Raw genomic sequence first — 25503 nt, 5'->3', positions numbered from 1 at the left:
AGTCTTTTTTTACTCTTGTTAGAAAAGCATCATCCTGTTTCCCAGCTTAACCCAAACCCATTTGAATGCAGTTAAAATAAAACCCTTTCTTCATTTCCAGCCGGTTCACTCATATTATAGGCTCATTTTAAATTGGAGGATTTCTCTTTCAGAGCTGCGGCTGCCATCATATTAATAAGTACAGTGGGAAACACGCTCTCAGATCTGACTGTGCTGCAAGTCATGAGTCTGGACTGTTGACATGCTGCAAAGCAAGTCACTTTACTCATTCATTGTACGTTTTATGTGTCACTGGTTTGTTCCAAATTAGAATTGAGCTCTCACTCAGGTTTGACACATACCCATTTCATTAGCATAGATACAATGGAAAATGAGAAGAATATCCAACAGATTTGGCTATTTTTATAAAGGAAAGGACTCATTTTATGTGTTGTTTTGCACTTCAAATAAAAGAAGAAAATCTCATTTTTATATCCAGTCATTTGAATTTAAAAAATTCATTGAAGACTACAAACGCCTGTGGAATCACAAATCTAAATAAGTGTTTTGCATAATTTGTAGTCTGATGCTAAACCTATTTACCATATTAATAAGTAAATAGTAAGATAACAAAGACATCATAAAATTAGTTTTAGTTGAAATACAGAAGAACTCTGTAACTTCTTGTTTTATATTAACAGCACAATTGTTCATATTCTGATATAACCATCAATTAGGTTCAGTGTTGTTTTTGTTAACTAACCTCAGAACTAATTAAAATTATTGTAAATGAAATAAATAATAATAATAATAATTCCTTATACATGTTTTTCCATTCAGTATTTATATTTTATTCTGGTTTTATTTCAATTACCAATAATTATTTTTATTTATTCATAAAATAATAAAATAACTGATTCATTTTGTGTTATGAAATATTATACAAATGTACTCAACCAGTAATCTGCAAAATAAAAAACTGCACGTGAATACATAAAAATAAAAAAAAATTCAACCATCTTGCAAAAAATGTTCAGGGTTTTTTGTTTATGCAAAGGACCAAAAAAAATTGGATTTTATTTTACTTCCAGAAATAGACAAATCTGTTGATATTTCTCTTTAGTTCCCTATAAAATGAATGCACCACAGGGAATTCCCCCAGTATATGATGCATTGCCGACTGTGTCTATAGCAACAGCAACATGGTGATGTAATACATTTTCCTCCTATGAATAAATTCTCACAGTTATTTGATATTAAACGCACTTGTAACCAGACTCTTTCTGTGATGACAGACGGAGTCTTCTCATCTCAGAGAGCACCTGTGATGTGCTACACTGGACCTCTCAAATTGTATTTCCCCACTTTTACAAGCTTGCTCTCACTATCTCGCTTTCTTAGTAAAACCATTTTGCCACAAGCTGTCCTTACCTCTCTACCAATCACATTAAGATTTAAATTTCATCCAGCCACCGGCTCAAGGGCACTTGAAAGCCCTGTTGAAGGAAAAGAAGAGAGGCTGTTTTCTTGCGAATGGATCGCGGCCCTGCGAAAGGCCTCCATGCTGTGGGCTGGACTTAAATCGATTACATGCATTGTTCGCTCCTCCAGAAAATTGATGTCTGGAGTCTTCATTGTTTTGCGATACACGGCCACGCCTGAGAAGAGACTCATCGCTTATCAATGTGAACAATCTCCATTAATAATACTGTGACTTTTTTCCACTGTAATCCCTCCACAAAGTGTCTTTGAAAGTGATGGAAAAACAAACAATCTTTGATTTTACTGCTAATGCCTTCTTCCTCACCATTTCATTGTAAGGCTACAAACTCTTCCTTATAATGAGTCTTCATTTAATCATGCCAAAACATGCAGGAATACATGAAGAATTAGTTTATGAGAGATAGTGATGGTATCATATGAATTTAAATGCGTATTTTGCAGTAATATCTTGTAGTTTTCCAGTAGACCTTATTTAAACACATTAAGTAAATAATACTGTCAGTAAGATAAAGCGAGTATCAAAATTAGTTTGTTCAACTGAAATATTGTCCTCTTTTTTGTTGGAAAAGAAAAATGACTGAAATAATGGTAATTAAAATAAAGACAAAATAAAATATACTGTGAGCACATAACAAAATTACTAGAACTTAAATAAAAAATAAGTAAATAAATAAAAAAAGAAAAAAGAAAACTGAAAATATAAAAATAAAAGCCCATTCAAAATATCAAAAATACTATAATAGTATATAACTAATACTAAAATAGCACCAATTAGTTTTGGTGTATACACTCAAGATGCAGCTGGTTACTTGTCATATAATTGGGCAGTATTGTGGGGCAGTATAATTCCAGACTGAATTTACATTATATGTAATATACATTTTCTTAACCAGTAATCTGTAAAATGAAGTACTGTAGATGTAACCAGTATTATTCAAATGATTTTTGTTTTTAATGAATTTGATTAGCTTGTGAGATGGTACCATCACGCTTATTATTAGCGTTGATGATGATTTTGATTGTCACACAATTAAACAGTTAAATTACTGTTACTGTAATTGATGATGATTTTAAAAAGTGTGTGTGTGTGTGTGTGTGTGTGTGTGTGTGTGTGTGTGTGTGTGTGTGTGTGTGTGTGTGTTTGTGTGTGTGTGTGTGTGTGTGTGTGTGTGTGTGTGTGTGTGTGTGTGTGTTGATGCAGGGTATGATGTACTTGGAGGACAGGAGACTTGTGCACAGGGATCTGGCTGCTCGGAACGTCCTAGTGAAGTCACCCAACCATATAAAGATCACTGACTTCGGTCTGGCTCGCCTTCTGGATGCAGATGAGAAGGAATACAACGCAGATGGGGGCAAGGTCAGTATCACATGACCCCAACAAGACAAAGGGCACGCACTGACTTGTCTGCATAACATCAGTGTATATGTGCTCTTTGTGTTGGAGCAACAATGCTTTGAGTAATCAAGAAGTGTGCTGCACTTAACATTGTCCCTGGGTTTTAGAACACAGCCTCTAATGACAGGCTAATTAACAATGTGTGCTAAGGCCAAATGTACACTACAAAACAGAAGGTTTCACTCTGCACACAATCAAAAACTCACAGGTTCTTAAGGGTCATGTTGGTGCACACTTTACACGACTAACCAGAGTAAACGCAGACTAGTCAGACAGTGTGAAATATGTGCTTTTATTTTTCTGAGTAATCAGATTTACAGTTTTTGCCTCATGATGAAATGGGCAAAGGATTTCTGCTTTTCATTGAAGGTAAAATTCAACAACTTGGCCAGTACTCATATAGACAATGCACAGACTCAAACACAAAACGACAAAACACTGTCATTGTAAAATAATGCAATAAACTAAATAACATAAAATGTTTAACAAAACACCCTAATGTAAATTAGTTGTTACAAAAATGAGAAGAAACAAAACTATTTGTTTAAAATATACTGGGAATGTCCTTTTACCGTTTACAATACATACAGTGCCTTGCGAAAGTATTCATACCCCTTCTTCTTTTTTCACATTTTGTTATGATGCTGCCTTATGTTAAACTGATTTAAATTACTTTTTTCCACATCAATCTACACTCCATACACCATATTCACAAAGCAAAAACAGAACTGTAACAACAATTTCGTAAATTTATTTCATATAAAACTGAAATGAGTGCATTGCATAAGTATTCATACCCTTAACTAAATATTTTGCTGAAGCACCTTTACACTCTCAAGGTTTTTTTTGTTTGATGCGACAAGCTTTGCTCATCAGAATTTGGCAAATATCTGCCCTTCTTCACCTCTCAGGCTCTGTCAGGTTGGATGGGGGCAGATGCACATTTTCAGGTTTCTCCAGAAATATTTCATTGGGTTTAAGCTCAGGCTCTGGCTGGGCCACTCAAGGACATTCACAGAGTTGTCTATAAGCTACTCTTGCTGTGTGCATAGGGTCATCTGCCCAGTCTGAGGTTCTGAATGCACTGGACTGGGTTTTCATGAAGGCTATCTCAATATTTTGGTGAGTCCTGGTTGTTTCAAACTTCTTCCATTAAGGGTAACAGAGACTACATGCTTCTGTGACCCTTCAGTGAAGCAGAATTTTCTCCTGAACTCTTCCCCAGATGTGTGTCTGACCTCTACAGGCAGTTATTTTGACCCCAGGGCTTGGTTTTTGCTGTGATATGCATTACCAGCTCTTAGACCTTTTATTAAGACGTGTTGGCCTTTCCAAATCATACCCATTCAATTGAATTTGCCACAGGTTAACTTCACTCGAAGTGTAGTAACATCTATAAGCAATATGAATGCTCCTGAAGCTACATTTCAACTGTCCCATATAAGGGTATGAATACTTATGCAATGGAATCATTTAAGTTTTTTAGTTTGAATAAATTTGCAAAGATGTTAAAGATGTTTTTTGCTTTACCATTGTGGTGTATGGAGTGTAGATTGAAAATCAAATTTAAAGCAGTTTAACATAAGGCAGGAACATAAAATGTGAAAAAAATATATATATACTTTTGCAAGGCACTGTATATGGTATTACGTAGTTTTTACTTGCAAAAACATACATCTGACAGTATGTTATAGTGAAACTACATGTAATGTTAAACCATTTACAGTTTTTCACTGTAAAACTTACGGTAAACCAATTAACAAGGATATATATTATTTTTTTATTTTATTTTATTTTTTTATTTATTGCCACTAAAGCCATATTCTAAATAAGAAATATCATTTGACATTTATCTTTCATCAGTAAGGAACCACCCAGAACAAGTAAGCCCAAGTAACCCAATAGCAACGCACAAAAAAAAAAAAACTTGTAAAAGCATAGCAACACCCTGGTAACCAACCTACCCTAACATTGTGGCAGATAGTCACTCTTCCATCCTCTCTGCACCTTTTCATTTCAAACAAACTTCCACCCACCTGCAGCTGTGTCCTTTTCCTGCACTTTACTTCATGTACACATTCCATCTTATCCATCTGAATCTCCCTCTTGGTGCTGTACCAGAATAGAGCACCCTGGGACTCTGTTCTGTTCAGCTCCAACCATCTACTTTTTTAAATCAACCATGTTTGTTCTCCCACATAGGAAAAACTCTAAAGCTTTAGCATAGTTTGATGCTGAGCAGCACTGCACACACATTTAACCCAACCTGTTTCTTCCAATAGCAAAAGATGAAAAGAATCAGACATCACTGATTATTCCACTCTAAAAAAAAATATAAATTTTCCAGACTTAATATATAATGCATGATTCTGTGATAAGGTTTGGTTTTAGCAATGTAAGCTTTGAAGAAACTTTGTCAAGTTGCATAAATAAACAATAAAGCAGTACTTGTGCTCACTTGATGTTTTTTTTTATATATATATATACTTTGTTACATTTTCATGTACTGTATCATTGTGTGTGTTTTTTTTTATTGAATATGATCCACTTTTCCCTCTTGTTTTGTCAGATGCCTATAAAGTGGATGGCTTTGGAGTGCATCCACTATAGGAAATTCACCCATCAGAGTGACGTATGGAGTTACGGTGAGATGAGCCTTAATTGCAGTTAATTGCCTCAGTAAAATGTAACTTATCTTATTTAAAGTCTAATTTCGAGTGTTTTCATGCAGAAAGACTCTGTATGAATCAGACAAACACCAACCCGACAGTCTCAACACATGCCTACAAGCTTTTAAATTGATGTTTATTGGATTTTCTTCCAGGAGTGACTATCTGGGAGCTGATGACATTCGGAGGAAAGCCATACGATGGAATCCCAACCCGAGAGATTCCTGACCTGCTGGAGAAAGGAGAGAGGCTTCCTCAACCTCCCATCTGCACTATTGACGTCTACATGGTCATGGTCAAATGTAAGGGAGCTTGGCACAAATTTTCATCCCAGATTTTTATTTTATTTTTTCACACCCATGACACATCATAGTAGAAGTTTTTATTTAGTGTTCAAGCAGGTCAGCTATAAACCTTATGAGTTTATACTGTAGGTCAGTGACTTTTGAATCCTGTTGTGTATAAGTAAACTGCTGTATAATTATCAATAATAAAATTATAGATTATTAATTAAGACATTTATAATGCATCAACATGATTTAATGTTTTTATTGTGACATGGTTGTTCAGTACAGCTGTTTTTCTCTCAACCTGTTGATCAGTTTAAGTCTGACGTCATGTGTTTACAAATGTTCCTTCAGATCCTAAATGACAGTGTTGCTATTGTTAACTAAAACTAAAACCATTCGAATTGTTAATTGAAAAAAAAAAACTGAAATAAAATAAAATATAAATATCAGACGAAAAAAAAAATTGATATGCTAAAATAAAATTTTAAGTAAAAATTAAAAAGTGAAAAATAAATAAAAATAAATATAAAAATAACAAAAATACTCAAACTAAAAAGAAACCGAAAATAAAAAAGCTAATTCAAAATATTTATTTTCTAAAATAGTTTATAAATTGTACTAAAATAAATGAAAAGCAAACAACAAACAGTGCTGTAGTACAAAAAAAAAAAAAGACGTTGTTAGTCTGCTTTGTTGCAAGACCTAAATCTTTATTGGCCAGACAGTGATTCATCTTTTCTGAATAATTAATATCTGGGACATTATGAGCCATGAACTAAACAGCTATTGTGATGTGTTCTTACTTGAAACAGAGTAGAGGCTTTGACCCGGTAACAATATTGGGACAGAAATATGTTTACAGAACTTACCATTAAAGTAAGTTAATTCCAGGGAATTTAACTGCAGAAATATGAAGCTTGCAGTTTTGTTAAATCACTTATTTTAATTGCTCTGTATAAAATATGTTATTTGAGTTTTTAATGCGCTCTACTGTTGTAGGCGGATCAACTTATCAACTTATCAGCATGTTGTTATGTGCATTATTGTAAACACATTTTCTATTGTTTTAAAAATAGAGGGGAAACTATTTATTTGGTATTTGTCAGCATTTCGCAGATGCTGAAGCCAGAACCTTCTTTCAAATGTACAGAAAGCTCACAGCATTGATTATCCGTTGTGTTCTACTCTGCTGACTGAAGTTGTGCTATGCGTGTCCCTCCAGGCTGGATGATTGATGCAGACAGCAGACCCAGATTTAAGGAGCTTGCAGCAGAGTTCAGCCGAATGGCAAGAGATCCACAACGTTACCTAGTCATCCAGGTAAGAGCCTCACTGCTGGGCTCAAATGGCCATGATGTGCTGTACAATAATAAAATAAATAACAAAATAAAAGAACAAATGATAAATAAAACATTTGCGTCATAAAGTCTTGTTTTTCTGCGTAATACTTGATATCTCAAGCCCGATGCTTTCTGTGTCAGGGGGATGACCGCATGAAGCTGCCCAGCCCCAATGACAGTAAGTTCTTCCAGAGTCTGCTAGATGAGGAGGAACTGGAGGATCTGATGGATGCTGAGGAGTATTTGGTGCCACAAGCCTTCAGTATTCCTCCACTGGCATACACAACCAGATCACGCATGGACCCCAACAGAGTGAGTGTACTACCCGATCACACACTCACGCAGAGTAATTTAATAAACCACGCTCTGTCAGACAGTATAGCAGAGACGGGCCACTTGTATTAAAACAAATGGGGTAAACTGAAATGCCCAATTTGGAAGCTCTAGAAAAGGAAGGCACATATTCCTCATAAAAGACCCAGTTTGCAAAGTCATCGCTTGGTCTTCACAACAGTTCTTGCTTTTTGACTGATGTCACAAAATGTGAATTGGCTAGACCTAACCTGAAATACACTAAATGTAAAAAAAAAAAAAAAATTAGTGTTTATATATACTACCGTTCAAAACTTTGGAGTGATCAAGGTTTTTTTTTCCCCTATTCATCAAATATCTTGAAAAATAAAATGTATCATGGTTTCAACATGATGATAAGATTAAATGCTTTTTGCTAACTTTGCCATCACATAACTAAATTATATATTTTTAAAAAATTAAAGAGAATTAAAAAAAATCGTACTGACCCCAAACCTTTGAACAATAGTACCTAATTTGAATGTATCGTAAGGGACTTTGGAATCAGTCAGTGTTTAGTGGCTGAATCGGACTGTACTTTGTCCATGCAATTGTGTAAAGTCTTTCAAATCATTGGATTGTCATTTTTGCATCTCTTTAATGTTCCTATCACTTCATCTGAATACTTGAAATCAACATAAGCTCTAGATTTCTCTTTTGGTAAAAAGTTTGAAGAGAAGCAATTCACTTAAGTAGCACTCTTCAGGATAGAGGTCGTTGACGCACTGAACATACATCATGCATCTACATTTGGGTATTTTGCACATATTTACATATTTTAGGATACCTTTTACATTTTAATGCACTTTTAGTTCTCACTCCATGAAACTTTATTTATTGCTTGTCTGAGGCTGAATTGAGTTTTCAGATGAGTCCATCATCTAACTGACGTTGACCTTGGAGTGGATGGATGCTCCCCTGGCCAATTAAGTTCCGCCCACCATTCCTGCACTGACAGATGCTATGCTCTCCCAGAATGAACCTGTCTGCCATTGAAATATGAAATTACGAATGCAATGAGAAGAGAAAAGGAAGTCTCGCAATCCAGTAATGCCCCCCATTGATAAAAGGGACTGAAATGCTGAAATTCACAAGGTCTTTTTTATTTACAGGTGCTAATTTGTCTTAGCATTTTCAAAAGCAGTAGTGCTTTTTGTGACATGCATTAAGGTTTTCCTGTGGAGCGGAGGAAGAAAAAAAAAAGTTGCCCTCAATACGTGTGCCTATAATGGGCTCCATGCCTGGGCTTTCATTACAGAGGCATACCAGTGTAAATAACTGGGTCCTCACTAAAGTGAAGATGATATTTGCCCATTGACAGGAAGTCCAGAGTGGGTATTTGCTCTGTGTTAGTCAGCCAGGAGCACGTTATTAACTGTTGGTGTGCGCGGCGGCAATGGGAAAGGACAACCGATTGGGATGCGTCTCAAACAGCTCTTAACTGTAACTTAGCAAGACAAAATCTCAAGGTTCAATCAGTCTTTGCCAGGGACTTAGAACGGATTTAGCGAGGGTGTGAGAGTGTGTGGGAGGGGTGGGTGTGATGAAATGCTTCCTCTTTTTGCCTGGACCGTGTTCGCAAACCATGTGTGCCATTTTGCATTCTAACTTGTGTTTTGTTTTCGTCTAACTGGGAGAGAAAAGAGAGTGAGCAGTATGAATATCAATGAGGGACATCAATCCTTCAGAGCCTCTTTGGAACATTACAGAAATCTTTCGCCTGCAGTTTGCCATATAAACTGAGCTTTGGGAAAACAAAACTCTGCCAAATAACCCAAATAGCGGACTGCAATATTAACAATGTTTTGAAGTTTGAGCATAATGGAAAAAGCACATTTTTGTGCATGTGTTTCAGCTCATCCTTGGTCAGTGGGTTGTAACTGTTTAATGGGATACTGGGATAAATGCTAATTTTTTATTGTGGGGAAGTCGTGGCCTAACAGTTATAGTGTTGGACTTGCAATCCAAGGGGCCGACAGGAATTGTAGGTGGGGGGAGTGAATGTACAGTGCTCTCTCCACCTTCAATACCATGACTGAGGTGCCCTTGAGCAAGGCACCGAACCCCCAACTGCTCTCCGGGCGCCGCAGCATAAATAGCTGCCCACTGCTCCGGGTGTGTGTTCACTGCTGTGTGTGTGCACTTTGGATGGGTTAAAAGCAGAGCACAAATTCCGGGTATGGGTCACCATACTTGGCTGTATGTCACTTTTACTTCACTTTTGGTTTGGCATAAACATTAAATACTTTATTAAACTTTATATTTTAATGTTTACTTAGTATAAATTATTTTATACTTTTAAAATAATTGTTATTCCTTGTAAACTCTACATCTGATTTATTGAATACTCAAATGAAATTTCTGAAGGCTTTTATTCACAAGATTATCCAATTTGGGCACTACCATGTTTATTTATATACACTCAGTTACTTTCTATAAGACAATAACTACTATGATATGTAAAGATATAAAATTACTCATTTCGTGGTATGGCATTTAATGATACTTCCCACTCCTTACACAAGTGGATTGCATTAGTTGTGACAGTCTCAACTCTTAGCTCCTCTTGTTTAGAGTAATGGTCTGTTCAGCAGCACTCTTCATTCTCAGCAATGCAGCATCATGGATGAGTGCTGGAGAAGACAGGATGGAGAAAGAGAAAGAGGGATGAGATGGGTGTTTTGTGGTTAGTGGAGAAGCAGAGAAAATGTCAGTGGTAAGGGAAAATCAGGAAACAGACACTGAATTCATGACATAGCCAGTGTTTCTCTGAGCAGACAGAACACCTGCAAACTTACTGCAGAGAGATCACAGCGTCAGTAGAAAAGTACTATGGTACTAGGTATTACCATGTGAGTATCACACTATAGTTTCAAATTCGATTAAAAATAGTCAGATAACCATCTTCTGATATCTATTTTTTAATAATCCAGTGAATTAAATGCTTTTATTTAGATTTTGATGAACAAACCAAACAAGAAGATTGTTCATAGTTAATGAATCTGCACGCTTAAATTTATGCAACACTTGAGTTAAAACAAAAGAATCAAAACAGTACATTAATGGATCGTGACTGAATTCTGATTTGGTCATACCATGTTTTCTCTAAAGTGCTTTGAAGAACTATTTAAAATACCATAATGAAGAAATATGGTGATCATTTAGTACCATGGTACTGTACTATAGTAACATGGTTTTACCATGTCATACCTTAAAAATGTACTTGGCCTTTTTGCTACAGTCTTGCCGCCACAGCACTTAATGAAAATCAAGTTCACAACAAGAGCTAGAAACAAAGACAGGCAGATGGAGAGAGTCTGAGGATTAGGAATAAGAAAAAACAAATAGTTTAATTGTGATGAGATTTCTAATTGCATCAGGAGAGCTGTGTTCCTACACACTCATCTGTTCATTCATTGTTGCCAAGTTTTCATTAAATCTCATAAACTGTATTAATATTTGGAGCCTCGCTAGCATAAAATATTTGCCTCTCTTGAAGTGTTTAATTGTAAAGCAAACAGAAATAGATCATGCCGAAGATACTAAAAGGCTCATTTGTGATTCTGCAGAACCAGTTTGCGTACCAGGACGGCAGCTTCGGCATGGAGGAGATGATGGCCACTATCCCGCGCGTTGTGGCTGTGTCCGCGGTCAGCCCAGGCTGTTCTGCTCAGAAGCAATCTTTGACCCAACAGGGGGCCTCGGGATCCTCTGAGGCATTTGAAGACAGCCGCTGTAATGGCACTCTCAGGAAGAAGGTTTCACCCAGGGCAAGCACTGGGGAGGACAGCAGTGGCCAGCGCTACAGCGCAGATCCAACTGTGATGCTGTGTGAGCGCGGAGCAAGAGCTGAGACTGACCAGGATGGATACATGAGCGCCATGCAGGACAAAAAGCCCTCAGGTACTGGAAGGATAAACTGGAGCAAGTGAGGAAATTGATCTAAAAGAGCTCCGTTATGCATTTTACACTTGAAATTATTTATCCAGTGTCATTTGTAACCCTCGGTTGTGTTTTTTCAATGATTCACACTGTTCAGGTTGTTAGTTACCCAGTGGTTAGTAATTAATCCTATGTAGTCAGGTTTTGAAATTTCACTTTTTTTGAGAATTTGAGAAACCTGGGTTATGTTCTTGATATTTACAAGGTTAATAATATTTCCTCAACAAATACAGCACAAAACTTTTTTTAATAACTGCTTGTCCATCTGTGTAAATTTCTCTGGTCGTTTAAAAGGGGTAGTTCACCTAAAAAAAAATTCTGTCTTTTAGTTGTGGAGACCACTGACTTTCACTGTATGAACACAAAAATACAGAGACATCTCAAAATATGTTCTTTCATCTTCTAAAGAAGAAAGTAAGTCAGTGAATGATGACCGAATTTGCCATCACTGTGACCTTTTTGCCTTTCCTTTAAATGTTGAAACTAAATAGAACCTGTAGAAGTTTCTGACTACAAAGCTCATAATATTTAATGTGAAAAGCTTTGAGAGAATGTGTGATTATTTGTCTGCTCCTAAACATTACATTAAGATTACACTCTTTCATCTAAAGTGACTGACATTGCATGAAGACACAAATACATTTATCCGTTAGGAAATTAACAGGAATTCTGCTAAACAACCAGCCTCTTGTTTCAAATTGCTTAGTTATAGCACCAGTACTCAGTACCCACTAAAGCTGTATTAAACATACAGTACTATCAAGCAGTTTTTCATAACCCAGGGTTCAAAGCAGTGATTAATCCTTTTGAAATTTCATAAAAGTTGCTAAGACATTAAGAGTTTAGGAAAGTTTGAAAAAAAGCTACAGAATCTTGGGCTAATTTGTGTTAATTCTTGCACAGTCATGGGCTCACTAGCACACTTTGTAACCTCAATCATTCTTCTGTAAAGTATACTGAAGTTAACTCTAGCAAAAAATGTTCATGGAAAGAACTTGGATTTACTATAACTCTAGGACTTCAGAGAGCATCCTACTGAGTCTGTATAGAAAACCTGCTGAGTTCAATGGTAGTCAGCTTTACCTTAGAGCGCTAGCTGCCACAATTTTCTCATACTGCCAACCTCCTCTCTTCTGACAGCTCTTTTCTTTTCTCATGCAGATTATCTCAACCCTGTGGAGGAGAACCCTTTTGTCACCCATCGCAGAAACGGAGAGGTCCACACTCTCGAGCGAGGTTACCACAGTACCTCCAACGGGCAACCCAAAGCAGAGGATGAGTATGTGAATGACCCGTTGTACCTCAACACTTTCCATAACTCTGGGGAAAAGAGTCACAATGTATTGAGGAAGAACGGAGTCCCTGTGGCACACTCGGCAGCAGCAGTAGTAGCAGCAGCAGCAGCAAATAGTGGAACTTCCACAAGCCAGAACCTTTCCCAAACAATGCAACCAGCGGCATCCAATGCCCACGTCACAACACAGCCTCTCTACCAAGGCAAACAAAGCATCTCCACCCTCTCAGGCCACACCCTCCACTCTGCCCATCCCGGAAACACCCTCCACCCGACACACACCCTCCATCCCGCTCACTCCGGGACCATCAAGGCAGACATAAAACCCAAAAAGACATTTGACAATCCTGAGTACTGGCAGCACAGTCTTCCCCCTAAGGCCACTCTCCACAACCCCGAGTATCTGCAGGATTGCAGCACACGCTTCTTCTACCGGCAAAACGGACGGATCCGACCCGCTGTGGCTGAGAACCAGGAGTACCTGTCCGAGTATGCCCTAAAACCGGGCACCGTGTTGCCACCTCCTCCCTACCGCCAGAGAAACACTGTTGTGTAGCAACATCGGCCAAGACAAACAAGGAAAGTAGGAGGTAAAGAGAGAGTCATAGTGCGTTCTCACCCTGGCTCTCATACCAGCATCCTGATCTCTCCGCTCCTCTCTGAACTGGATTTAACACCCAACCTCCAATGACCTGGAACTGATCCACTTGAGTGAGCTTCTCCTCCAGAGGCATCGGTCACAGATGGCCACATCAATCAAAGCTCCTTCCTGCTTGTCTCTCCTCACTTCAATCACCATTAAGACCTGTTTCCCCTACCTGAGCCCAACTTTTGGAAAGCGATACTCTTCCCAGCATTTGGTAGAAGTTACACTCATCTCACTGAAAGCAAGTACTGACGTTGACATGTGACGTGGGTTCATCCAATAGCAAAGAGGAGTCATTCTTTTGTGCAATTACAAAAATATTTATCATTTCTTATTTTGAGATTTTGATTTGAAGCTACGATAAGATCTGCTGAAATGTATGACTTCGGTTAGCGTAGTTTATTTTAGCACTCCATACATGATTTTATGAGGCAGATGTGTTGTATGCAAATCCATCATATTGGGAATATCGTTTTGGGCCTTGAGACAAAAGGGCCCAAAATGGTCCTCAATGTCGCCTACTGATTGAGACTCAAAAAAGTAAGCGACATGCCTGGCTGTACGCTTTATGCTGTTATATACAACAAAACATATGTTCATTACAGCATGGTGCCAACTGGGACCTTTGATCACCACCTTCTCGAATGGCACATCTTCAAAAGACACATTGTGTAATGTTCTGTTCAAAATATCTGCATAATTAATCTTCACATGTATTGCTCAAACAAGGCACTTTTTATTACTTCTATTGAGCCATTCTTCATTTTTGATTCCTAAGTAAGACTGGAACGATTGCCAACTGGAAACAGTCCTGCGGTCCATATTATACATCTACTGTATAAAACTACATGTGTAAAGGCAACTTGATGAAGACAAGCACTCCACGCTGATAACAGTATCAGCACGCATATGAACGAGTCCATACTGCAACCCGCCACAAAATCAATAACTTCATAAAAGCAGATCTGCAACAGTCTACTGTAATAACGTTTTTATTGTTGATCTAGCCAGCATTGATCTATATGCTCACAGAGTTGTCACCTTAAGGTAGCCTTCCTTATTTTGTCATTTGATGTGTGGAACGAAAACCCAGATTGGGTCTACCTTGAACCTTAGAAGCTAAAATCAATACCAAGAGCATCCACGTAGATGGACGTACTGTGGTGAACGGATATTTACACAGCTACAGAGGCCCAGGTTTGTACGGAAGACTCCACAGCACACAACACATGGCTCCTCTTCTGAAATATGGCCGGAAAACTGTTACAACTATATAAACTTCACCCACATGCGAGTCAATGAGATGCACAAGACTTGCAATCAAGATGGCAGCTTTTTCTAGCTGGGTTCATTAAAACTGCAACAGTGAGGGACGTTTTGAAATCAAGAAGGCAGGAGTACCATCATGCAGTACCATGAGGAACAAATGAGAACGTACGAATGAAAAATTTGCCCCGAGGTCAGAGATGAGACTGCTTAAAATCTGCCTCAAACTCCATTTGAACGGTCTCCCATAATGACTTTCTATAAGAAGCATCTCATGGAGCTACACGGATAAGAATTTAGGATGATAACGCAGCTTACTTGGGCATGTTGTTCTCCTCAAATGGTGGAAAACAACTTTGCTACATCTTCGGTAAAACCACGCCATCCAGGTTTCTACGGCTAGATTTGTGTATAGTTTTGAACACTGCCAGTCACTATGCTTTTCTGTTAAGGGAAATAATAATGTTGCTGTGTTGCTGGTTTGGAGATGTGAAATGGTTTTATAGCACTTAACAGCCTGGCACAGCTGCATGAGTTTGTTTTAAACACCAACGGCACTGATTAAATACTCATTTATTATAATCATAGCTACATGATGTTAGCAAACACCACCCGCCCACATACATTTGTTTTGCTTTATCACTTTTTTCCTTTTATATGTTTTTTTGTGTGTGCTTATAATATGAAGGTTTACGGTTACATGGAGCACTTTAATTCATGAACATAACAAAGATAGAGCGGAGTTCTTTTCATTGTGGGAATTGCTCTTCCCATGTGATAACAGATTAGACAAATGACATTTTTGGCTCTCTACTGGAAACAAAATCAGGGAATATTAGTGACGCATAGTAATTTTGCCAAACACAGATGTTTACTAATTGAAGTATTTATCTCAAGCTTTTATCTTTAGAAATAATGTGATTATGGCAGAATTTAAGGTGGGTCGCAATAATGCTAAGATTACCTATATAATAATAATAGACGCCTTTACAGGATGAAACTGATACTTGAAATTGCTTAATTTTAGCTCCTATAGAGTTTGGAAAGTAGTTTAACAGTTATGAAGTACAGTGTGTAGAACTAAGGCCAAATGTGACCCTGGACCACAAAACCAGTCTAAAGTTGCACGGGTATATTTGTAGCAAAGACATTGAATGGGTCAAAATTATAGATTTTTCTTTTATGCCAAAAATCATTAGGATATTAAGTAAAGATCATGATCAATGAAGATATTTTGTGAATTTCCTACCGTAAATATATAAAAATTCAGTTTTGATTAGTAATATGCATTGCTAAGAACATTATATGGACAACTTTAAAGGTGATTTTCTCAATATTTAGATTTTTTTGCACCCTCAGATTCCAGATATTCAAATGTTTTTATCTTGGCCAAATATGGTCCCATCCTAACAAACCATACATCAATGGAAAGCTTATTTATTCAGCTTTCAGATGATGTATAAATGGCAATTTCGAAAAATTGACACTTAAGACTGGTTTTGTGGTCAATGGTCACAAATGATATTTTTATTCATCTTTCTTGTATTTATTATGAACCCAGTGCATAGTTATCTAAAGGATTCTGGTTGGGTTATCAAAAGCCCAAAGAAGTACAGCCTCCAAGAAAACCCTCTTACGTGCAGTTTTCAAGATGGTTGAAGCTTTCGGTTACCTTTTCTTAGCCTAATTTAAGGCAAGGACCTCGTGCATATGCTACTGATAATGTCACCGCAGGTCTGGGTGTCTAAATCTATATGTAGCAACTGCTGTGAATACAGGGTGGAGATCTACTAAATCCATCAAGTGAGGAACAGCTCACCTGAATGAATGCCTGAAATGTGAGGGTGACTGTTTGTGAAGACTTTCATAATTAGAGACTGTTAGAGGATGGAACTCATTCTCTTTGGAAACATTTCCACTTTCTGGGAAATGAGGTTTGGATGGAGCACAAACATTTTGTCTCACTGCACATTGTTCATTGGTGACTCACATATAGCAGAATCTAGAAGAACATGTGAAAGACATCTTGACATGAACTTGTGTATATATACCTGAAGGGGCTTGAAGATAATTATTAAATCAAGAGTAGCAAGATACTGGTGAAGGCTTATGTTCCGCTTTTTTTTTTTTTTACTTTTTTTTTTTTTTACTTTTTTTTTTACTTTTTTTTTTTTAAATCTGAAGAGTGAGTTCACTAAGTTTCAGTGCAACACACTTGAATCAACTCTTCAGAATGCTTAAAGTGTGCTGGTTGTCATGCTCTTCGTCTCCATCATTCAGTTAATGATCAACAACATCTTTTATATGTAGGTTTACCGCCTGGTTTCTGTTAAGAGTAATAGCCCAATAGCAATGAGTTAATGAACCCAATTTACATAAAGCATGTGTATGCTACTGTAAAATAATAAAGACTTAATTTATAATAAATACAGCGTGGAAACAATTTAGCCACATTTAGTGTTTGGTTAAACTGAATTGTGGGTGGTTGGTTGGAAAGTGTGGCGTTTTGAGTTCAAAAATCAAATTCAAAAGTGCTTAGTGAATTCACCCTTTGATCTTTTTTTTTTTAGCTTTTCTCCCTCATTTTTAACATATTTATCAGCTAGTTGTAATATACATGATTTAGGCACTTACAATTCCCTTAATTTAAGTTTTATGGGCCCTACAGCTCTTTTATAGTGACCATGTCAGCATATATTTTACAGTATAGAGAGGCAATAAGCTTTACAAAATACATTGCGTTTCAGTTTCTGTTATCACATTACTGTTAAGGTACTTACAGTATGTTAGGGCACTTAATGTTTAACACCAACAATTAAATTAACTAACAGTGTTATTGAGTCTGATCTGATCATGTGTATTTGCATATCAAATCTGCAGTGTCAAAGATGCAAACAAGCACAGGTTTGTTCTTTTGGGTCCTTCTCATTAGCTGTGCCCCCTTTTCTTGTCTTTTCTTTTATCATTTCTTTTGCAATGCTCACTGGAACTTATTTTGCATGTGGAAGGGTAGTCAGAAAGTATCTATAGACTAAGCACAGTTAAAAAATCATTTTATACAAAGTACAAAAAAAGGAGAAAAACACCTTCCTGCAACATTGACATTTGGAATGGTTGTTCCTCATGATTTTACTACTGTACGTCAATGAGAAAATGTGAATAGTATTTTTATAGACAGTTGAATTGGCAAGATGTATTTGTAAATAGCTGGGAAACTTATGCTCTTTTTGGACTGACCCTTTTTCCCCATTATGTTTTGTTCACTTATATTGTGTGTGACCGGTTATTCTTATTTGATGGCTGTATATATCTGTAATTTGAACAGCACATATTTGATTTTGTAGATCTTGCAGGTTCTTTTAGTACTTCGGTGTGTTTTTTTTGTGACTGTATGTAGCCCGGCTTGGCGCTTTTTGTGTTTTTGAACCTCTGCCCGTGTTCAAGAGGTAGGAGATGTTTTCTTTCTGTCAGGTATAGCCTCCCTCCATCACCCCACAATTTTATCTTTTTGTACAGAATCCAGCGTGGGGAATCTGCAGCTGTGTGACGATAGCATTTGTATCTCCCAGGAATCTCTCTCAACTCCAGTTAGGCTTTTCCTGACTTTAGTCCTGGTCATATGGGTAGTGTCTAGTTCTTTCTCAGTATGTAATTCATATTCATGCACAACCTCCCTTCTCTTCACATCTGCAGCCGAGGGCCGTGAGCGCAAACACGGTGAAAAATGACGGCAAAAGTTGAGCTCAACCTTCTCAAATACATCCGCCATGGTGTTCCTCCAAGAGATCCGTAAGTCAGAGTGTATTATTCACGCTGTCAAGTGGACTAATTATCTGGAGTGGTGTTCATTTGGCCACGTTGTTATTGAGTGACGGCTCATCAAAACTAAAGTCAAGTCTTGTGATTTTTGACGCCCATCTTCAGCTCTGGTCACAGTAAATTTCTTCACCACAGCTTTCCCATTCCCCAAAGCTAGAGCATTTAAATACTGTTTCACAGTTTTGTTACCTGAATCTATATTTTTAATTTAATATAAATAAATACAACACCTGATATATGTGTCTGTTTTTTTTTTTCTTGTTCAAAAGCGAATGCATCTCATGTTCTTTGACATTAAGATGGCTCAGAGATTTTTGCTTTTTAAAATGTCAGATTCTGACATTTTTTCACAGCATTTTGAATGTCTTGATGGATAGCGAGAGTCTGTCAAGTCTGTGACCATCTCGAAGGCAATGATTCAGAATTTCACTTTCTTAAAATCAGATATGCCGCATCCGAATGCTTTCAGATTTCAAAAATCACATACTACAGCCTTTTTAAGCATCATAAAAAAAAGATGGGATATAACATCAAAATGTCACAGTGAACCGCTAGGTGATCTGTCCGTGTGCTCTTGCCTGCATATTCATCACTTTGTTTCAACAGAATTCTTATCTCTGAATTATTAATCAGATGGCAATTGTTTTATATGAGGATGTGACGTAATTTATAGGTGCTTGTCAGTGATTTTATTGTGCTTTACACTGCAATCTGATGAAAGTTCTTGCACTTTTACCTGAATTATATTGCAACCGCCTTAAAACTAAATATCTTTGGTAATCACATTCACAACAAACGTAACAGTAAACCGTGATTATTTGTGTTGTGTGCGACAGATCTTTTCCCCGCAGTGACATTTTATGGTATAATCACTGGAAATCCAATATTCTAAGAGGGTGTGATCAGTATTGTCTTTCTTTTTTCCCCCTCTCATACTGAGTCAAATCACTTTTCTCAAGCACATAATTGAGTGTAATAGACGCAATCCATCATTTTCCCAGCCCTCCCCTCTTTACCTTTGACATTCTGTATGGATTTTCCCTTGAAGAGAAATGATCAGAATCTCTGGATCTAAATATGATCTGATCTCTCCAGCTGGGATGATTTACAGCCACTGTTTTTGTACCTGTTTTTCTGATAACATCTGCATTCTACCCTGACATAATTCATTTGATTGGGTAATATGCTCTAAAATTAGGATTAAATTAGGTGCTTTCATATTACTTGTGTGTGAACAGAACCTGAAAAATGCTGGAAAATTAACTCCAGCAATCGCTCGCCTACAGGAATAGTTCTTCCAAAAATAAAAAATGTTATTTACTCACTGTTCCAAACCAGTATGGTGTAATTTTTTCCCCCAATATTTCTTAATATTCTACACAAATAAAAGCATACATAGAATGAAATAAGGGTGTGTAAATTATGATGGAAACTGTATTATTTTCACTATAAACCAAATACTATTCATTCACTATAAACTATTCATTTGTAGAGTTGCAGCATTTTTGGGGAAAGGTCTGTATCATAGTAAAATCTGGAATACATTACAATATTTTTTTTTCCAGATTTTGCCCTGATATGCAGTCTGGAGATTTCACAGAAAATCAATAAAGGTACAGATGTTTTAGCTTAACACTATGATTTTATTCAGTTGGCAAGTGTATGATTCCCACAGTGTTTTAAATTCTGGCAACAAAAACAAATGTGGCATTTTTACTATAAAAGTTAATCTGTCAATTTCATTGGTTTTGTATGTCAAAGTAGCTAATGATTACTTTAATGAAATTATTAGTTGTTAATTACGTCCCTCACCCTCATCTCCAAATTCAGGATTACTGTTTGCTTTAGTGATCATTTATAAATATATCCAATATTATAAAGAATCACCTTTGAGTCACATTTACCCTGATAATAAACTGCAGCTGTCTGCATTAATGAACCAGCTAAACCAAGGGAGAGCGCAATGGTGTTCTCTTTCACAACAGAGCAATGCTATTCTATTTTCACATTGTGGAGCTGAGCATCTTCGTTTCCATAAATGCAGAGATAAATGTTGTGCTTCGTCATGTGGCAAGAAAGTGTACGGCGCTAAAGGCGATAGAAGGCATTTTCCAGACTACGCAGCCTGGTGTTACTGAAAGCCCTGTCGGTACATCAGCACGCGCTTCGTTCGTGATTGAGTGGGCCCTGTATAGACCACTAAGCAGAGGAAGAGTTCCCCTGAGAGCTTTCATTATAGGACGCATATTACATTCCCTGCAGTGGAGAGATGAGGCGCAAAAGCCACCAAACAACAGTCTTTCATTTTCCCTCAACATGCCCATCGATATGCATCTGCCTACAGGTAACCTACGGGCCAATCTCTAGAGCAATCTCATTGACTGAATCCCATTACAAAATATAATTTTTGAATCTAACAGAATGATTGCCACCTAACACTTTAGCATTTCATATTGGATATTTTCCCTGCTACTGCGGTTGAGCAATGTTATAGTCTGCTAATCTCTAAAAAATGCAACGAAACCTCATAAGGGTTTTTTTTTTTTTTATATATAGCTGGCTACCCAATTTAATAAATAATATGGTTTACTTCAATTTCAATTACTTCTCATTCAAGATGGGTTCAGAGATTCGAAGAGGAGTACTAAAATCTATAAAAAAAAAAAAAATGCAAAATTCTGTCATACTGTACTTATATAACCCTCCCCAGACCTTACAAGTGATGGGGAAGATGTAAAGGAAGGGCAACAATCACAGTGTGTTTCCTTGCGAGTTCAACAAAATTTATTGGACACAAAAGGTAATTGGAAGTTGCAAAGGAACAAAACAAACAAGGTTAAACCCACTACAGACCATAGGGTTCCCCAATCATTTAGAATGGCAATTCATCTGCAAAAAAAAAAAAAAAAAAAAAAAAAAAAAAAAACTCAATCACAGCACAAAACCAAATAAAACTACGTGTCAAAACCCAACACTCACTTGACTCAAACCAATACAAATTGCTCCCACTTACCTTAACAGAGTTAACCATGTAGCCTATAAGAAAATGGGAACCCCGCTGTTGTTTGTTGGTTCAAACAAAACAAATAAACAAAAAATAACACATAAAAACACAATCTCATAATAAATTCAAGCCATCACAATGTAACATTTAAAGTCATATCTTAAGACCCAACATCAAGCCATCAATATTTCCAATAAAAGTAAATGGCAATCATGCATCATCTGTAAAAATAAAGAAAACACAATTCATGATTGCCCCTTTAAAATATTGGAATTAAATCACTTAACACGATAAAACATAATACACAACTTACAATAGAAAAGCTTAAAAACAAATTTCACATACTCCAATAAATCAGTACCCGTCTTATTGAATAAATCTACTCAATTCTCCGAGGCACCCATCAGTATATCTCCAGTAAGCACACTAAAAAAATAAAAACAAACAAAGACACATTAAAACTAAACAGACTAACTATAACCATGAGAGTCACAACCCTCCACACTGCTCACATGGTAACTAGTCGTTTCATCTGTCACGCAGCCTTGAAACATGCCACACAGCTTCTCCTGCTTAGTACATGGTACCACAAAGAGGAAGGCCTAAAAGTTTGATTTCCTCTTTATAGTACCTAGACTCATGGGGTTTGTAGTCCAGCTCATTTGTAGTCCTAAACAAGCGTAATATACAGTTGAGCCACTCCCAATACTACCTCCACCCCATTACATTTAGTTTCTCCAAGATACTACAAAAGGGCAACAATTATCTAGTTAATAGTTTGGTCTGGCTACCTTATCATGGTCCTCTCAGCCCCTGCTATTAGATACCATAACTTCAGCATCTGGCAGCAACAAACATTTTTCTAGACTGACAGCCATTCAAAAGTATTTGCGCATTGAAAAAAAAAAATGTAAGCAATGCATAAATCACAAACAATTCATGATGTTATATAAGATATTTTACCAGTGCACTTAAAAGCATGAAAAGCTTTTTCAGGACTCTTAAAATCATGAAAAGCTTTCTGTTGCCTTTGAAGTCAAAGCTGAGGATAGTCACTAGTGAAAGGTTGTGTGTGTGTTCTTATGGTGCCATCAGCCAATCAGTTCTGTCATTTTTCTGTCATGTAATTTTTCCTGCATCTCTTAGTGATTAGTCATATAGCTTCTCATGGTATTATAGAACTTGGTTTTGCCCTGTCCAGTAGAGGTTGACATATGAATAAAATATATATGGAACAGTTCATTGACCTGTAATATTTCAAAAAAGAAATCTTAAAAGTCTGCATACAAGATAATATGGAGCACATACTTGGAAGAAAAAAAAAAAAAAACTTTTATTAAGAGGCCCAAACCGAGCAAAAATATGCATTTATGGAGAATGGTCCAAGAAAGAGAAAATATTGAGTATTCAGTTCTGTGGGTGAAAATGCCTTGTTGATGCCAGAGGTCAAAGGAGAATAAGCAGACTGCTTTGAGCTGATAGAAAGGCAACAGTAAAATATGCACATCATGTCAAACCTTGAAGCAGATCACACTGACCACACCAGGTGTCACTCCTGTCAGCTGAGAACAGTAAACTGATGCTACAGTTTATACAGGACCACTAAAATTGGACAATAGAAGACTGTAAAAGGATTGCCTGGTCTCAATTTCTGCTGCAACATTTGGATGGTAGAATCAGAGTTTGGCATTAAACAGCATAAAAGCATGTATCTATCCTGCCTTGTATCAACGGTTCAGGCTGTTGTGGTGTAACGGTGTGGGGGATCATTTCTTGGCACACTTTGTTGCTGACCAAGTCCATTTCTTTATGACCACAGTTTACCCATCTTGTGATGGCTACTTCCAGCAAAATAAAGCTCAAATCATCTCAAACTGCTTTATTGAACATAAAAAGTTTGCAAAACTCGAATAGCCTTCGCTGTCTCCAGATCTCAATCCAAGCACTTTTGGGACATGCTGGAATGAGAGATTCGCATCATGGATGTGTAACGACAAATTTGCAGCAACTATCATGTCAGTATGGACCAAAACTCTGAAGAATGTTTCCAGCACCTTGTTGAGTCTGTGCCACAAAGAACTGAGGCAGTTTTGAAGGCAAAAGAAGTCCAACCCTGTACAAGAATGTGGCTTGTGTGTGTACATTCTGCAGATATTGGTGCAATGCAAAGGCTGTATATTTGGTATGATGTTATGCCACAAACCTCGAATGTCACTTGATTGCTCCAGCAGCCATTTTCCACATACTCACTGAGCCTTTGAAACACACATTCCCAAAGAGAGGGTTTTCAGTGTAGAGTGAGGGAGAGACTGTTGAACACAATGTCTCATTAGGCTGAATAGGTTATGATATGTGTCTCATTTTATTCATCACACCTGGAGAGATGCAACAGAGGTAAACTGTGGTTACAGAATCATCTGTCAATTTACAACGGTTGTTTTTTTTTTGGTATAAGTATATTCTTGCACATACTTGTTTCTCTTGACTCTTTTATTTCCTTTTATGAAGAAAGCATCATTAGAAATGTTCATGGTTCTCTTTTTAAAAAAAAAAAAGAAAAAAATCATGCAGACTTGTTTAAGTGGAAAGGCTACAGCAAAGAAAATTACCCCAATTATTTCTCTCCCACAACAGGATCATTCTCCAGGTCAGCTCCATCCTCAGGTGCTGCTTTTATTCACAATTAGCAATCAGGAAACAGCTGTCATGCAAAGCTGTGGCAGGACGTGCGTTTGCATGTTTGTCTTGGTAATTACTGCGGAGCCTGCCTGTTCTGCGTCAGTCTGAAGTGATCTGATCTTCAGACATTTGCTGCCTCATCTTTCTTTCTGTGTAGTTGTTCCATGGCTTTTTCGAAGAAACTAGCTCACACATTTGCTCTTTGTAAATGAGCTGAGTCTCTCTGAGCATGATCAGCAACGTTTGATTGGGATTTTAAGGCCTATCAGTTCCATTCTTCAAAGGCTTGAGTCTGTTTGTCGTCAGTGTTCAGTTAATTTAGGTGTACAGCGCTTTTTAAGATGTAAATTGAATCTTTGCATACTTGCAGTCATACTTACAATTTGTATATTTTTAATTGTGTTCAGCTATTATTATTTATAGTCACCTTTTGTTTGGGTTATTAGTCATCAAATCCACAGGGGGAAAAAAGTGAGTGTATTGATAGTGATATGAGGTGTGCATTTAATTTATCTGATAAAAAAAAAGTTTATTCACCAAATCATTTTTATATTTCGGGGTTTTTTTTAATTTTACCTGCACATGACCAAAAGTGATGATGTCCCAACATTTTAGTTTGTAAGTAGCTCATTCTTTTTCACCAGTTTATCAGCTGCTGAGCAGTCACTTAAAAACTAGTAAATATTATTTTGTAATTACATTTACATTTATGCATTTAACAGGCGTATTTGATTTTTCTACTTTTGTTCTGGTTTATTTTTGAAAACAGCCTAAATAATTATCAAACCAAACTTCGATATAAATGCGTTAAGGTTTTTTTTTTTCTTTTTTTTTTCTCATTGCAATCATGTTAGTAATTATAAGCATTCATTTTAGTTCTTCTCTACAAAATCTGATAGCTGCACTGTTAAACATTTGATCCACTACCAGCCTCAAATTTGTATGTAATGCCTCTAAAATCAAACAAAAGGCTTCCTTGGTGCCTGGCAAGTAAACAATCCGAGACGTGGCCTTCATGACCGCTAGTGCCAACAAACAGCTCTTTCATGAGTCATACCTTCTCTGCTGCGGGTGGATGATGAGACATATCTCTGCAGAGACAGCTGTAAGAAACTACGTGTGAGAAGAAAGAAACCCAAAGGTCCTTCAGCCATCCTGGGTCAATATCATCTTCCTCTTCCACTTCATCACCTCTCTATACTGCCGCATGGAGATCAGCTGCTGGCTCCAAGAAGTTTCGGAATATAGTTGTCAGTCCAGAGAATGTCTTAACACATATCCCATGAGACATGAGAACAAGCAATGAATGGAAATTTATACAATGA

The 25503-nt window shown here is 37.1% G+C and overlaps 1 protein-coding gene and 1 long non-coding RNA gene across 4 annotated transcripts in view; one reads left to right on the top strand and one right to left on the bottom strand.

The window, feature by feature from the left end:
- The window catches only part of LOC109096391 (receptor tyrosine-protein kinase erbB-4-like), a 293046-nt gene extending 277731 nt beyond the window's left edge, over positions 1-15315 (top strand). For all 3 annotated transcript variants that reach the window (XM_042731733.1, XM_042731732.1, XM_042731734.1), the window contains 7 exons: positions 2684-2839; positions 5448-5523; positions 5703-5849; positions 7060-7157; positions 7319-7489; positions 11098-11431; positions 12632-15315. In XM_042731733.1, the coding sequence (XP_042587667.1) occupies positions 2684-2839; positions 5448-5523; positions 5703-5849; positions 7060-7157; positions 7319-7489; positions 11098-11431; positions 12632-13320 (1671 nt within the window). In that variant the 3' untranslated portion in view covers positions 13321-15315. The remainder of the gene's footprint in view (positions 1-2683; positions 2840-5447; positions 5524-5702; positions 5850-7059; positions 7158-7318; positions 7490-11097; positions 11432-12631) is intronic.
- Positions 15316-20776: 5461 nt separating this feature from the next.
- Positions 20777-22499, bottom strand: LOC122138513. The gene is made up of 3 exons (XR_006155640.1): positions 22012-22499; positions 21509-21925; positions 20777-21384 (listed from the first exon to the last, which is right to left on the bottom strand). It is a non-coding gene; the product is annotated as an uncharacterized LOC122138513 (long non-coding RNA).
- Positions 22500-25503: the final 3004 nt, after the last annotated feature.

This window comes from Cyprinus carpio, chromosome B9 (assembly GCF_018340385.1).
Source record: "Cyprinus carpio isolate SPL01 chromosome B9, ASM1834038v1, whole genome shotgun sequence".
NCBI classification, from domain to species: Eukaryota; Metazoa; Chordata; class Actinopteri; order Cypriniformes; family Cyprinidae; genus Cyprinus; species Cyprinus carpio.
Note: the sequence above shows the minus strand (reverse complement) of the source record. Positions and strands in the feature narration are given on the sequence as shown.